At 38.9% G+C, this 16,812-nt stretch overlaps 1 protein-coding gene across 25 annotated transcripts in view; it reads left to right on the forward strand.

The window, feature by feature from the left end:
• Positions 1 to 16,812, forward strand: part of INPP4B (inositol polyphosphate-4-phosphatase type II B) — a 361,482-nt gene that overhangs the window by 124,730 nt on the left and 219,940 nt on the right. For all 25 annotated transcript variants that reach the window (XR_014583909.1, XM_083834868.1, XM_083834859.1 and 22 more), the window contains one exon: positions 16,582 to 16,700. Coding sequence is in view for 24 of the 25 variants with exons in the window: in XM_083834868.1 (XP_083690994.1) it covers positions 16,582 to 16,700 (119 nt within the window). In the remaining variant the exon portion in view is untranslated. The remainder of the gene's footprint in view (positions 1 to 16,581; positions 16,701 to 16,812) is intronic.

The raw sequence follows: 16,812 nt of genomic DNA on the forward strand, positions 1-16,812 counted from the left end.
AAGTTTGAATTTAATACAAATTTATTCTGAATCTAATACAAATTTGTTCTGGTCTTATACAATTTCTTTCTACCCAATGACCTACTCAGGTGTGTTTTCCTGTTTTTTCCTGGTTACTGTAAAACTCAGCATTGGGATTCTGCTTCATCCCAATAACAAAGTAGATGAAGAATGAGTTAATTTGCACAGAACAACTAAGTAGCAAAGATGTCATATGATTGGAAGGAATCCTCTCTTTTCTTCTGGGAATTGCTTGTTTGGGCTTCAGGCTGTTTTGGGGCTTTTGCACTGCATCATAAGATGCTGAAAATGCATTTTATTCTTAGCAAGTCCTAATTGCTACGATGAACTTAGACACAAAAGACCCCTTCCAAAGAGGTACCAATTTCAGGCCTAGTATAATGGGCATGTTTTGAGTGGTTTTGACAATCGGAGTTGCCATGTTTTAAAAGTAACTCCTTGGAAGTTTTTTCCCACCTTACACAGGTGAACTTGAGATAAGAGACTTGTGTGCTGTTGAGGCAAGAAGTGCAACCAGAAGAGTTCCAAGCAAGTGAATGCCCTTCACCTTTCATGTCATGCTGTCCTCTCCTTTTCAGCAGTGTTTCGTGATAGAGCAGGATGATGTGCATCGATCAAATGAATAAGCAGCGTCGCCTAGAGCTAAGTGATGTTCAGTCACTTACGGAGGAGGGTAAAGCCCTTAGTGTTTTCTTTCATTCTGTGGAACTCAAAACAAACTTTCTATATGATATGCGGGCATTATGTGAGCACTGATGAAAAGTGATTTGAGGATGGATTTGCTGAGATACCACATCCTCTTTATCCACCTGTCCTCCCACAGTACTTTGTCAGCTTTTGACAAAGCTTGTGGGGTTGTCATAGCCCTTGCCCAACTGAAAGAACTGTTTTTTTATAGACAGCTTTCTCAAGCTCTGCTCCTTTGTCATTTTAAGCCTCTTTAAAAGTACAGCAACACTCTTGAATTTTACATGCCTCCTACCCTGTCCAAGAAAAAGGGATATCTTTATCAATGGTGTTGCCAACACTGGCTGGATCTTACCAGTATGACTTGGTAATTTTAGACAGTTTTGATGTAATGAGGTAATCATAATGTCACTGTTGAAATATTAAAAGAAAAAAAAGTATTGATGTTTTCCCTTTAAAACACTGCCACCTTTTAGTCTTGTCTGACTCAACTGTTATGAACATACTCAGTCTCATTCAAGTCCCATTCCACTTGGCAGTGCCAACCTGCATTCTCCATTTCTCTGTCGTATTAGTTGATTCATTATGTTCTGCCACCCTTCCCTCCCACCCCCACATAACGTACTGTACCAGCGTACAGTGTTCACTACATTAAACCATCTTTCAAGAATATGTTCCCTATACTGGAAAGTTAAAATAAAAAAAATCAGAAAATGAAGGGGAAAAAACACCAACCAAACAAATAATAAAAAACAAAATAACACCATGAAACTGCAAACCATACTCCTTTCAAAAACTCATATCCTTATTCATTTTTTCGTGATAATGCTGTGTTTGAGTTCTGGAGAATGAGGCTGGTTTTTTAAATCTGTATCTTTAGGCACTGCTGTCATTTTGGAAATCTAGACTTTTAGCTCTTTGGGGTGGGGATTGTCTTAATTTGCATTGCACCCAGAGAACAGAGTGCTGTCACAGTCTTTAAAGATTAATCTCAATTATATTGCTGATTATGCAGGGACTCTGAAATTTTCAGTAGTGAAACTTGGGAAGCTGCTCAGCTACGGGTCTGCTTGTTCCTCACATGTTGAGAAAATCTGAAAAGTTCTCCCTTTTAATATTAGTATTTATATATAGAAATAAATATATAAAATATATATTGTATAGGGAGAATATATAATATATATATTTCTGTGTAGAATATAATTAGAGAAAGATATCTGTTCCATACATGGAAATGTTTCATGGCTGACAACCCATTATGTTTAGTACAGAATTAGTCATTTTTGCTAACTCTGTCTACTTAGTTTGTGTTAATAAGTAATTATTTATAGAAGTGGTCATGGATATGCTTCCAACTTGCTGATATCCACTGCTACTTAATGATACTTGCGAAGCACTTACGACTTCTTTAAATTCAGTTTCTGCAGGTTAGAGAGATTAAAATTCTGTATTACTTCTTGCTATGCGGCACTTATTCACCATGGTGGGTTTAACTGCAGGGATGTGTACTTGCTCTGCAGTGGGTCAGAGCACGTGATGAGCCACTAATGTCAGGTGGATCATACTGATTCAGCACATTTGGTGTGATGGAGCAGAGCAACTGCTAACATCCTAATAGGAGTCATAAATAGTGTGAGGATGTTTTGGGGTATTAATATAAGTAAACCCAGGTGCAAACTGTATTCAGGCAGTTTTGTTCGGTTCTATGATGTTTAAATATCTCCTGTTTCTGGAAGCTTTTGCTTTTCATACTTTTTTTTTTTTTCCTTGAGCTACCAGGCAAAACGAGATGACAGTCATGTAAATACGAACGTGTACCAATCAGGGATGTGACTAAGAGAAACATTTTCTTTTAAATCTAATAGAATAAAGATTATACCACAGTGACTCTCACATGTTGTGATATAAATGTATCTAGAGATAAATTTTGAATAGTTACGGCTAATCTGCTTAGAGAGGAGTTTGTAGATACCTGAATTTGAAAAGCTATTTAACACTTGAAAGGTTTTTATGGATTTTAACTGTTCTGAGAGACAGGGTTTTATCAACCGAGTGCTCAAGTGATGCAACAGATAATAGGATTAAATTCTGTCAGAAATGTACAAATTCTGAAATTGTGCCAGAGATAGAAAATTGTTGAACTTATATGGCCATGGAATGAGGAGGATAAGAGTACGGAGGACCTTTCTTTTTCAGATCTTTAATGAAACTGAAAGGTTTCTCAGTAAAATGTTTCTTCTTGGTATTGAAAATGGTATGTTTGTCTACCTCACACATTCTTGTAGATGTGAAAAATGTTAATTCCTGTATTTCAGGTTTTTTTGTATCCAGAGTTTCTAAGGGGTAAGGCTGAATTGCTGCTCTAAAGTTTTTGGTGAGGCTGAGTACTAGCTCAGTGCCACAGTGAGGCTGGGTGCTGGAAACAGAGGAACTACAACAGCTCAGTCTTAGCATGGGTTAATCTACCCCGCTTCTTACCCTTATGTGGGTACTCATGTTGTTCTCCTGACCTACTTCTAGCTTCTCAGCTAAAATACTCGAAGAATCAGAAACCTTTATGGTAACTTGTGAAGCTTATTGAAAGTTACTTAGGAAAAGAGTAAGTTATTTAAGAATTTATTGATATAGGTAGACATTTGATGTGATTCAGTCAAAATTGGGCTTATTAATTTGTAACTTATGTTTTTTTTTTTAAAAAAAAATAAGCTCAGTAGGTACCTTAATTTGTCCCTTAGTATTTTTACAGGCTTAATGCTTGATTTCTAAAGTATTAGGCGTTCTGCTGAATGTGACATAAACTTTTAAATTATTCCAATGTAACTGAAAACTTGTGTTTCCAGGGTATTTTTAAACTACTTCATTACAATGTACGATTAAAGATCATTAAGCTAAAGAGAAGTTATTTTTGGCATATGCTGTTCTTTTTTCCTTAATATTTTTCTCATCCTGCTTTTCCCCCAAAATACATCACCTACTGTGCGTACTTTTCTCCTGTTTGTCTTGCCAATTTATGCACTCTTCGCAGTTCAGTTTTTGAACCCCGTTCTCTCGTGACTATCTTCAGACTTTCTAGCATGATTTCCACATGGGCCACTGAGATCTCATGCACTGAGCCTTGGTTTGGGAGGGGTGTGGGTGTGCATGCACAGGGTCTGTTACACCTTTAGGGTGCTGGACTGATGGAGTAGAGTGAGTGGAAGAAGTGTGTGTGGTCGGGTGGCTGAGCTGGGCAGGGGACGATGACAGCTTACCTAGCAGTTCTCTGCTGTGGAAATAACATTCCTGGGCAGCATCTTCCTAGCTGAGGCTGGCAGTCAGCCCACTCTCCCGTGGTGTGACCAGCATCTCTGCAAGGTACAGCTCTTATTATGACCTGATGGTGATGTGCCCTCTCTGACACATAACAAGGGGTAGGTCCATAACTGGTTGATTTGTGGTTGCAGGAAACAGATCTGAATGCAGAGGGCTATTTAGATCCTTAATGAGAACAATTTCTTTTGCAGACATTTATACACAGAGAGCAATGAGCCAACTCAGGATGAGGTGTTCTTTGTTCTTACAGAAAGCTCTGTAAGACTTGCTTACCCACAACAGAGTTTTGGATGGCAGTTCTGGCACTTCTGTCGTCTTCCAACATTTCCCAACCTCTTTTTAACTGTTCAGGACATAATTTTTTTATTTTTCTTTTTAAACTATGCTGCTGTTGTCAGAGAAGCTTAGAAGGCATAGAGTGCTTGCAGAATATTTTCAGTGATGAATGTTAGTCTACTCTGCAGTTTGCATTACTAAGAATAATCTACATTTTTTATAAATCCTTTAAAACTACACTTAATGGTACCAAGGGCTTTTTTTTTTTTCATCAAACTACAAAATCGGGTAGCTGTAAAATTTTGAACTGTAGTTCTACTTAATAAAAATGGCTCTTAAGCAATCTTCGCTATGTATACAATTTTTTTTTTCTTTGTGCTTCAGTAGCTGAAATGTTAGCCTTCTCTGCTGATGTCCAATGCCCCTTATGGTTCTGGGAGTTCTGCTGGGTAGGTACAAGAAAGAGATTGTGTTTTTGAATAATTGGACAGAATTATTGGAATAATTTAGGAAGCAAGAAGTAACATTCATGATTAAGGGAGCTGGAGCATCGTATCCCATGAGCTGGGACTCTTCAACCTGGAGAAGAGAGGTTTAGGGGATCTTATCAAGGTGTATAAATAACTGGAAGGAGACAGTGGAGATGAGGGAGCCTGATTCTTCTCCTCAGTGAAGAAGAGACAATGGATGCAAGTTAAAACACACAAAAAAATCAATCATAATAAAAACAAAACAAAAACACCACTTTTTTGTTTGTTTACTGTGAGGTTGACCCAGCACAACATAGGATGCATACAGAGGCTGTTGAGTCTCCATCCTTGAAGATGGTCAAAACCTGACTGACTGTGGTCCTGGGCATCCTGCTGTAGGTCACCCTGCGTAGACACGGATGTTGGACTGGAGCTCAAGAGGTCCTTTCTAACCAAAATATTTCTGGGATCTCTGATAGATGTTTGTCATATAACTCGGCAATAGGATTTTGGGTGCCCTTCAGAGCTTGCTGTTAGTTGACTGGTTTGCAATTGACTATCACAATGTTCTGTACCATATGGTGCTACTAAGGTATCTGTTGCCTTGATCTAGAAATTATTCAGGATCTCTAAACCACCTCTTATAATTATGTTGAAATTAAGCTTCAAAAACTGTAATCCATCTGAACTTGAGCAGTTTTAAGTTTTAACTCTTGCTTTGTTACGAAATATTTTATGGTACGTTTAGTGTGCTTCAGATAAGGGTTTGACACCAGCATGAATTATTTTGCTTCTTGGGCAAGGAGCAAGTTGGAACCAGAGATAGTTGAGCAAATGTGAAATTAAAGTTCTTTGGGTGTGGCCTGGGATACTAGCTGATCAGTGCTCATTCTAATGCTTGTTTTGTATATTTGCATGTGAAGATTTTTTTTTCCTGTATGTTCTCACAGATGAGACTTACTAGTGGGAATGCTTGTAAAATGCAAACAGAGCAAAAAATGTTTACTCGATGTATTTACAGCAGTGTTGGCCAGGAGTAAAATTCAAATGGACACTTTTTACTCTCAACCGAAACTCTTCCCCCTTTTTCTACTCATAAGAGTTGAGGATGAGTTTGAGTGCAAGAGAAATAAGCTGAGGATGACTGCCTAATGATTAAAGCCCTTTCCTGGGTGGGCTGGCCCCGAGTTCTGGAGTCTCTTCAGAGGACAGTGGCTGTGCCCTTGACCCAAAGTGAGTGACAATTTAATGTAAAATACAGAAATTGCCTTTCAGATTCCTACCCAGGTCCCCTCTACCCCTGCTGGCAATAACTCTTCCTTTCTTTCTGTGTGTTTGTTTGTTTTTCTAATCAAGGTGGGATGTCTTCAAGAGAAAGATTTGAAGGTCTACTTGTATGCACTTTCTCTTGAGTGATAATTGATGAATTTCTGTGGTTTGTAGCTGCTAAAGTAGAGGTATGCAGAACGATAAACCTGGATCCGACCTGCATCTGACCTCTTTCTGGTCCAGTGCTTTTACTGAATTAAAAGGGGACACTGGCACCATTTCTCCTTCAGCCTTCCCGCTGGGTGTGTTGTGAAAGAAATCAGTGGTGATGTTTTTGTGGAGTGTGGACTAGCAGCTGTGCCCTGCCACTACCTGCCAGCCTGAGACTGTCAAGATAGGTGCGGGGTTTGCAAATTTTGACAGGGCCTGAGATGGGCTCAGAGATGCTCAGCATCGTGAATGCAACTGGGACATGCCCAGAAGTTGACCTGTGGGCATGTAGGGACCTCTTGCAGTTGAAAGCTTAAATATCTGGAGACTTTCAATGCCTCCAGAGTTAGGCAGCAGGTGTGTGAAGGCTTAGAGTACTCTGTTGAAAACCCACTTGTGGCCGTCTGGCTTTTTGTGAGTTTTCTCTTGACTTCTTGCTGTCACTTTTTGCAGTTGGTGTTTTCTAATCTTTAGCCCAGTCGGCAAAACACTTAGTGAAGAGTTCTCTGGAGATTTCCTCCTATCTCTTTCCTCGTGTTTTGTTCTGTTTGAAGATAGTCACCTTATAATTCCAAAAGGGTTTAGATAATTAAGGAGACAAATAGCAAAGAAATCATTTACAGATTACAGTAGTTATGTAGTTCGTGCACAACAAGAGTTGTGCAGAATGGTAATAACTAAACAGCCATGAAACAATTGGGTTTTGCTAGGCCAATAATTATTAACAGAACCTTTTAAAATTACTCAAAGCACCATAGCTCTTCTATGGTTCTTAATGGTACTGCACTGTGTTAACTGAACATTTGTCTTTCAAATGGCAGTTGTTAAATACATCTCTAAATATGCCTATAGAAATAATTGCGATAATACTTTCATGTTATAAAACATCTCCCAGTGGACTTTTTTTTAATCCTCATATGTGGGAACAGAAGTTCTAGAAAAAGAAAAATATCTAATTAATCAAAGACTGAAGTCATCCTCCCCTTTTGAACACATTAGTTATAGATGTACTTATTTTTGGAAGTTTTGAAATGCATGTTCTACAGTGAGATTTGACTTGAAAATGAAGTCCCCCTGTGGGCCATGGTAGAATGGGAATTATATTCGAAGCGCTGCAAACCCCACATGATGCTGGATGCAGCATGGCTGCTGTGGCTGTTACAAGCACACCAGGCTATCTGAGGTGCTTGGAAGGACTTGGTTCAAAACAAACAAAATACTTAAAAAATGTTTTTCTTCATGGTTTTGCTCGCCCCCTCTGATAATAAAGTTTCTAGTACTGTTATGGACACTTAAATTTTTGTGATTAACCATGTTTTAAGTGTGGTTCTTCCCAGCTATGTGAAGTATAAAGCTGAAATGAGATAAATTGAACTAAATGAAAAAAAAAAGCCTGAATATCTTGTGAAATATTGTTTAGATGCTCAAAACAAGTTAGAGCTGACAACTTAATCAGACATCCTCTCTGTTGTATTTAAGATTGATTTCTGAGGGTTTGGATGAGAACGGGTTTTCATTGTGATGAACTCAGAAGAATTTGGTCTTAATATTGTTTGAACACTAGAATTCTTAACACCTGGTAAGGTGAGGATTGTTGGCTGTAGAGACTCTGAATGAACTTACTTTAAAACTAAAATGGGCTAGCAGTCTTCTCGACTTTAAGATGAGTGTGCTCCCATTGTGGTGAAGAGCAGCAATACCTACTTCATTCTGGATTAAAATTTCAGATCCACAGGAGATAACTCTACAGAGACACATGAAGATTCTTTTAACCCTTAATTAATATTTCTTCATACATTTATTATGTAACATTATTATTTGAAGAATAAATGAATATGGTATTCACTAGCAGTTTCTTGTGGGCTAAAGGGCTATGGCTGCATAGCTGGTTTCCAGATAATTCATGAGAGAGCTGGCTTCAGGAAAGTTTATGTGAAAGAGGCGTCCTTTATGGTAGCCACTGAAAGTGCGCTATTGCTTAGGTGTACTCATGTCAATATCAACATCATCTACCTTGGGTGTTCACAGTAGTGTACTTGTGGGATCCTAAGGTCTTGCACAGGCTGTACAATGTCCTTAGGAAGCAGGTTGGATCAGTCCGTGCTGAAGTCTGGTTTCCTGTAGCTTGATTTCTATTTAGAATTGAGTGTGTCTCAGTTAATTAAAGCTCCATTGAGCAGTTGTGTTCTGTACTGTAGTGAAGAAGCTCACTAAAAGACTTCATGTTGTTTTCCAAGTACTTTCTGAAGGTTGCTGTCTGCCATAGTCGCTGGACTCTGTGTTGCTTGATTGCAGTGCTTTATTTTGGAAGGGAAGCTTCTTTATTTACCAAGCCTGAACATACATCGTAAGGATGCATGTGAAGACATGGATTTAGAGTAAGGATAAAGAACAGCTGCATTTTCTTTATATATTAGGGGGAAAAGATTCTCTCTACAGCATTGTAAAGTAATACTGTGCACTGAGGATCAAAACCACACAATGTTTCATTTGACAACTGGTATAGCACTGTATTAATGCTTATGTCAAAGTAAGCCATGTACGCTGCTATAATAAAAAGAGATGGGGCTGACTGAAAACTTCCCATGAAAGAGATTTGGTACCTTGTTTCTTTTAATATTCTGGTAGTGTTGCTGATATATTTTTGTGAATTTATAAATTTCTGCGAAGATGGAGAAAGTTAGGAATGAGCAGAATCTATTTTATTTACAAAATCTGGGAGAAGTTGTAACAGGTTAGAGACACTTGCTGTGAGCTTACAGTATAAAGAAATTCATAGTTAAAATAAAAAAGGAAGTCTCTGTATTATTTGCTGTTCTTCTAATGCTTCAGCTGGTGCTTAAACTTGTAATCACTATTTTTAGGATAGTGGGAAATCTGAAATTACAGCAAGTTTACTTTTTTTTTTTTAAACTTAATTAGATACTTGATATGACAATATTGGGAAAAGGTGAAAGGGGAAGTGGTATTTAACTCTGTTTCCCAGACATTTGAACATTTCTGTGGCATTCTAAAATGCCAACAATGCCAAAATAAATTTCAGCCTTAGAATAGCAGTGGATTCTTATCAAAATAGATTTTGATATGAAATATACTTCGGAATGTAGTTATGCATAGCAATTTTTTTTGTCTTCAAGCATTTTTTTTCCCCTTTCCTCATTACTATCACCAGAGAACTGAAGTCACCTTCAGGGCAGAGCAAAAACACTGTTAATAGACTGTGCCGTGATCAGAATAGCTTTGGACAGAAGGTATAGATGATAACTAAAAACCTAAAACATGAGAAAAAACTCTGCTTTGCTGGCTCTAGACTACTACAGCATTTGAGAACTATACTGTTATATGCACAGTGTGCTTAATAAGGAAATGTAATATTTTTTGAAACAATTACGCTTTTATAACTGAATATGGCACTGTATGAAAAAGGTACTCTTGAGTTTCCAAAGTTAAAGGTGATGAAAAATACAGATCCAGAGCAGTTTATTCTCTGCTTCATGACTTAAGAAACCAGCTGTTCTGAGCAAAGCTAGAAAATGACTTCTGTGACCTTGCCAGTGTGTAGATGAGTCTAGAACACAGAGGTAGCAGAAGTCAGTTACAAACGACTGTAAATCCAGCTGGAGGTGTGCGATTGCTAGCAGTGTGTGTGTTGGAGCAGATCATCTAACAAGTTAGTAACGGATTAACTGCACGACCCAAATGTAAGTCGCACAGAATGGGTGGTTAACACAAGTAATCACGCTCTCCCTTCTTCAGTGACAATACAACGCCTGTGAGCTGTACGTTGATCCAGTCAGCCAGATTCCTGAGTTTCTTGCATCTATGATGATTATGCTCTATAAATAACTGGAGTTGTCTAGGCTGAATGGTAAGGAAGGAGTATGAAAAAAGGCCTGCTCTAACACGTCAGAAGAATTGAAACCCACGCTCAGGAAATGACTATTATTGCTGCTGGTATCAGCAGTGTGAAGTTATGGTCTAAGCCCTGGCATTTATTTTAGCTTTTTGGAGAAAGTAGGATACGGTTCAAAAGTTCCATACTTGATGCTCTATTCCACCATGAAACTTAGAGTAAAACACAAAATACAAACTGACATTTCTCTAGTACTGCAAAACCCGGAGTGGGCAGATCTTGTCCTGAAATTCAACACTTCAGGTATTCAGTGATAATTCCAACCGGTCTTATCATTTCCTATGCAAATGGCTTGAGTACAGCTTGCATCTTGACTCCTGGGCATGATCACTTATCCTATCAGCATACAGCGCTTTCTCCCAGCAGCCCTTGATTCTATCTTATTTCAATGATTCCTGAATAATTGTATTCAATAAGCTGCAAATTAGGTGGGTAATGGTTGATGTTTTTCTACATAGCATAGTGAGATATTACTTACAGTGAGTATTGCTAATATTGTTTTGATTTTTTTAAACCTGTATTTGTAGAAATTTCATAGATATCTTTGTTTTGTCTAATACAACTTTCTCATCATCTTTTTTCCTTGGACTGTTGGTAGAAATTTTATTCCCACTGTTAATTACAAGCATCCATGAAGGATACTTAACTGTATTATGTATGTGCATTTCCTTGTGATGCAGCTAGGTTACTTTAGGAACCAGCTGTACATTGCAGAGAACAGATAGGTGTTTTATTTTCATACACAAGGCTCTCACTCCCAGAGACAGGAAATGTGATCTTAGAGCTTTTTTTTTTTAGGTAAAAATCAATGGAGCTCTACTTGAATGCATGATCCAAATACCATCTTCATTTCTATAGACACTCCTTCCTTAATACTCAGGGTTATGCTGTGAATTTCACTGGGAGTCCACATGGCAAATTGCTGTGGGAGTAACTTCTTCGTAGTGTGGGTGTCTGTTCTTTCTAATCCCTAGGTAGAGGTGTTCTTACCCACCAGTAAACTGAAGCATTGTTGCTGGCACATAAACCGGATAACCAGTTAGTAGTATTTATGATTACGAAAAAAAAAAAAAACAAACTAATTGTGGGACACTAGCTGATGAGGTGGTCATTAACACCATTCTGAGTTAATAGCAGTCCTCAAACACTTGCCTCGGTTGCTTTCAGGCATGTTTTGAGGTACAGAGGACGCATTTCTCTCCTGTTCTTTTCCCTCTTGCAGTTGCCTTTACAATCCTAAATCAAATATGGCCAAAGTTTTCCTGTAGATTCAGAAATTGGATTATTCTGGGATTATTCTGAAACCTTTGTGTGCCTGGCTGGAGGTATCTTCTCACCAACCTTGGTTAGCGGTGTGTGTTCAGTGGAGGCTGGAGCAGCGGCTTTGCAGGCATTCTTCTCTTATACCACCCCCGGGGTGGAGGAAAATAAAATGTACACTTCACTGTTACACGTTGCACAAGTCTGATTGTGCAGTGCTCTTAGTTAATGTGTCCTTTTGCCCACTAAGGAATCGCTGCACCTCAGTTAATTAGTCTATAAAGACAGGCTGTACGTTACTATTTATAAACTAAGTTGCTTTGGGATAGTAATGCGGCTGTAATACCAGTGAAATGGAAAAAAAATAATTGAACATGATGTTCACATATATATGTCTATGTGAGACACAGGCTTCTCCCATGCCACTTATCTTCAGATCCTGCTGATCTTCTGTTCCAAGTGCATACAAAATAGCATGCTGTGGAGAAAACGGGGATAGTGGTTAATTCCTCTCCCTTGGCAGCCCCTTGGCATCTGTCTGGGTTTGGAAAATGGGAAGGAATGAAGTCATGGAAAATTGGGTTGTTTCTGCCACTGGTTAGAGAAAAAGCTACCTCACTAATTACAATGTTGGATAATACACGGACTCTGTGAATCCCTAGATTGGTAAGACGTTCACCAATGTGTTGTTATTTCCCCCACTGTCCAACATGTACAAACATTGCAAAGTCAATGCTATTTCCCAATTTTTGGTCTAGTCCTTGGCTTCTCTCCCAAACAACTCCGAGCAGAGTATGTCTGTCTTTGTCTCTGCCCACGTAGCTTGTTCCAGCTGCTGGAGCTTTTTCAGTTCTGGGAGATGCTGCATCTGCGCATTTCTCTGCCAGATTCATTTCTTCTGGCTCCAGTGGACTCACTGCTTGGAGCCATGTTGAACACCTGGTCAGAATCATTGTAGTTTCAGGGAAGGTAGCTGAGTAATTTCCAGACTATTTCTCCTTTAGTGCTCCCTTTCTCCTTTAGTATATATTTTTTAGACTTTCTCCCCTGTTCTCTGTTCTATACCAGTAACGTTTTCAGAAAATTCTCCCTCCACCATGTCTTTGTCACTAAAAACATGAAGCAAGGTTCTGCTGCTTGCAGCATAGTTCGGTTCTGGCCAAGCAGTAACCACTTATTCCCTCGTGTTGTCTTTGCATGCGTTGTGCACACAGGTGGAGAAGGATGAAGAATGCAGCTAGCAGCATGTAGTGTGCATCATGAAGGACTTGCGTGAGGGATATCAGGGAAATATTGCACAGGGTAGAAGTCAGGAAGTAAACATCTTCTTACCCAGCTTGTGTTTACTGCACACGCAGCTTGTATGCGTGGTAGCAGAGCGTGCGTGACAATGTATAGGCATGAGTGGTAGAGAAGGAGCACTTGTTTACTGGGATTTGTGAATAATTTTGTAGCCTTAATCATAGAACAGCTACAGCAGTGAAAATGAAACAGTAACTAATATTCACTTTGCTTTTATTCTTTAGAAATAAGTGTTGAATGATACCAATGATTAAATGTTTTATGATTTAAGGTATTTTAAATGGTAAGACAGTTTTATACGTAGACCATAGCATTTTGCACAATACATAAACATATATTTGAAAATGTATTCCAGAATGCAGTTTCCATTCAGCCTTGCATCTTGTTCCACATGTAGTGATTCCCTTGCTGTCTTTTTCCTTCTTTTTCTTTGTTACATAGAGGAATGGTTTCTTCCTGCTAGCCTAACTTGTTCTTTGTTGATACGAAAACATAAATTATTCCTAATGCAGTTCTTCCTTAAACATTCGTTGTACACTGGTAGGCTCAGCCGAGATGGGATCACCAGGGGAATGGATGACTCAGGCTTTTACACACTGAGTCAACAGTCACAATGAGTAGATTCATATAACTTTGGCATGTAAGTACAAGCTGTCACTTCAGTTCCTTGAGTTTTGTTGATGAGTTTTTCCAGAATTAATTCAAGCATAGTGAAGTATTGAAAAGTAGTGTGACCTAAGTATATGGTCTGCTTGGATGTAGGTTATAGTGTGAAGTATATTAATGTTAGGTTACCTGCTTTCACTGTGTTAAGAAAACAGCCTGGCTCTGCATTTCATGTTTGTATTTTCATCCGTTACTTTTTGAATAACTTGTCAGTCACATTCAACAGATCTATTTAAATTCAGAGCGTCCAGCTTGTGTTTTATTGCACAGCCATGTAATGTTAAACCTGTGCAAAGAGTGTTGCCTGTTTCTTTGGGAAGACTTAAGATTGTCAGAGGTGCTGCCTGTAAAATAGTTCAAGGGGCAATAATTCCAAGCGGGGCTGTATAACTAACCAGGATGTGAGTAAGATACAACAAACTTCTCCTATTCTTTGGTATCAGCTAAGAAGAAGCCCTTACGTTTTGTTAAACATGTCATTCGGGGCATTTTTAAGGGAAGTGATGTGCTGTAGTGCCCAAACTGACACATTCTGTGTCACTCCAAATCTTCTGTTCTCTGCCAGTGACAATCTTATTGAGGATCTTCTCTGACTGAAGGGTGGCTGTGAGCAGCAGTAGCCCCATGTCACAGTAGGCACAAATAACTGTCAGCACAGTAAATGAGTGTTTCATTTTATTTCATTTATCTTTCTGCACTGGGGGCTCCTAGAGACTTGTGATACTTTGTACTGATCCTCCCAACTGGAGGTATGCAGATGAATTATTTTCATGTCAACTGTATCCAGTAAAATTCCAGATCATGTTGCTGGGCTGCCTGTTTACGAGGAAATGATTTACTGACTGGGTTTCCTTACAGTCATAGAAATGAATGGTCTCCTGTGCTCAGATATTGCCAAGATGGTGACCACTTAGTACAGCCTTCTTCCTATCTTTTAAAGTTTTTCATAAGCATAAAAGCCTGTACAAATAGGCTGATAGAAAACTTAGTCCTATCTGGTTAATGTTTTTGAGATATCCCACAGGTAAATCAAGCTTTCATTTATTGAGGGATTTACCTTTGTTCACCATGCACTAGTACTTTTTACAAGACTTCAGCTGTAGGGTTCTTGCTAGAGCCTCTGTATTTTTTTTTTTTTCCCCACAAAGTTTGGCTTTTTCTGTGTTTATCTTCTTATATATTCCTGTCATCTTTGGAGGTCCACTGAAATGTGAGCTTGCTAGCCTTTCTTTGTGATGGCTGTGGAAAATCTGACTGAATGTTTGTTGGTGTTCCAGGTTCTGGTAGTGAACATCAGCTCTCTTGTTGTTCCTTTGAAACAGCACGTCCTAATGCACTGCCTTCTGAAAGCAGGATTACAGAGTGGAATAGCCATTTAAGGATTGGATGGTGGTGTAAGACCAGGATTTCAGGTGCCAATGGCTGCAGGTGGAAGTTCTGATGATTTGGTACCAATTCATTATGCCAGGTGTGTTTGCTGGCAGACTCTCATTTCAAGGTCTTGCGATGAGCTTCAGAAAGGCTATAGTTCAAAGTGGCAGGTGTCTGCCCAACCTTTTGTGTTTTAAGTGCTTTTTAGTAAATATACTGAAATAATTCTGCTGGTCCTATCAGATGTTACTGATATTTAGAGTATTTTCAAAAATATGGTGAGCCTTAGAGGTAAAGAATCGCTTGCTATTCAAGTCTGGTGCTACTTCATGAAGACTCCATCGTGCACAAACCTTTATTGTTATGCTACTTTTACCGCCAAATTATGATAAGGTTGGTTTGAGACTCGACAGATTTCATTGGAAATTTGTGCGAAAGCAGAAACTTCAAAATATTCCATGAAGGTTAGATTTAAGTGGAAGGTTGGATTTAACTGTTTTCTTGTTCTCTTTTAAACCCATTATGGAAGAGTAGGGAAAAAAAAAAACACCTTTGGACAGTTTTTTTTATTTAATTCTCAATCAGCAGGTGCAAGCCCAAAGGGGGAAAAAAAAGTACAAACCAAGCTGAGTTGGCCTTTTGTGTGCATCAGAGATTTCCTTGCCTTCTCATCAGACCAGGTTTGCTTACTGTGAGGATAATCTGCCTCACCTTTAGAAAGTTAAAGGTCAGCTGTACTTGAGGAAGCCCCTGGTTGGCAGTGACTCCTAGAAAATGTCCCTAGCTATTTCTTGACAATTAGCCTCTCCGAAACCATAGGCTTTTCTTTTCTTCCCCCAGGATTCTAGGATCCCAGAGTAGTTTTACGCAATGCAGAAAACACTGGATAAATCTTGTTGCAGTATTCACTGTTGTGTGTTCGTTACTGAATGTAAGGTGGATGGGTTTTGCTTTTGAGCCAATGCCCTGTTAGTACATGTCCTCTATGCAAAGCAATTAATTGTGCTTTTGTTTCTTCCCCCTCCTTTTTTCTTCTTTGGTGCTTTCACCCTCCTCCCTTCCCCCTCCCCCCCCCCCCCTCTTTTTTTTCTTCTAGAAGACTTTGAGGTATTTTAGTCTGAGTGAACTTGACCTATATGACTATAAGTCCAGGTTAAGAACGGATTATTAAACAAGAATGGGATTGCTCCATATTTATCAAGTAAAATGAGTTTTAATGGTGATGTCATATAGCCAGAGTACAACTACACTTTTCATGTATATGCCAGTCACTGGCAAGAGTTGGTTATTTTGCTGTCTGCTTTTAGGTATGTAGATTTTTTTCTCTGTTAGTTCTAGTAAAAACTTGGTAATGTGGTGTCAGACTATATAAACCAGTCTAATGACTGATAGCATTTAACTGGTTTAGAATGTCTTTCAAGTGGCCATATACTGTGAGAATTGACAGAAAAGAGATGATCATTTCAGGCTGCTAAGATTTTGAGGCAAATCAAATGAATGCTTATGTAAAATTACCCACTATCCCAACGTGTGCGAGTGTGTGGGTATGTGCGCGCGCATTCATATACTGGAGCTGATGAGCCTCTGGCAGGGAGCTTTGCAGAAGCTGTGAGTATTTTTAGTGGAAACGAAATCTCAGTTGAGTTCTGCAGCATGTGACTTCCTATTTCTGTAAGTTACTTCCAAGGTACTTCCTCTGTTAAATCGGCTTGTCTCTGGAGATTTGATCTGGAGCTAGTGTGGTCTGCTTTGTCCTGTGCCTGTGGCAGAGTTTTCCCAGAGTTTTCTTTTGAGTATTTTATTTTTCTTTTGTACTGTCTCCAGCATGCAAGGGTCTAGTGGCTGCTACCCGTGATCGGAAGCTGAATACGTTTATACAAGTCTCAGTGGTACATCCAGCAGAGCACATTTTGACGAGGTATTCAAGCACTGAAATCGTGGAGGTGAGAGTCTTTCTTATCCAATTAACATGTTGATTAATGAATTGCTTGCTTTTTTCTTTAGAAAGTGAATGAGAAATAAAGCAAGTTAGTGCATAGCCTTAAGTAAGGCAAG

Source organism: Anser anser (assembly GCF_964211835.1).
Source record: "Anser anser genome assembly, chromosome: 4".
NCBI lineage: Eukaryota > Metazoa > Chordata > Aves > Anseriformes > Anatidae > Anser > Anser anser.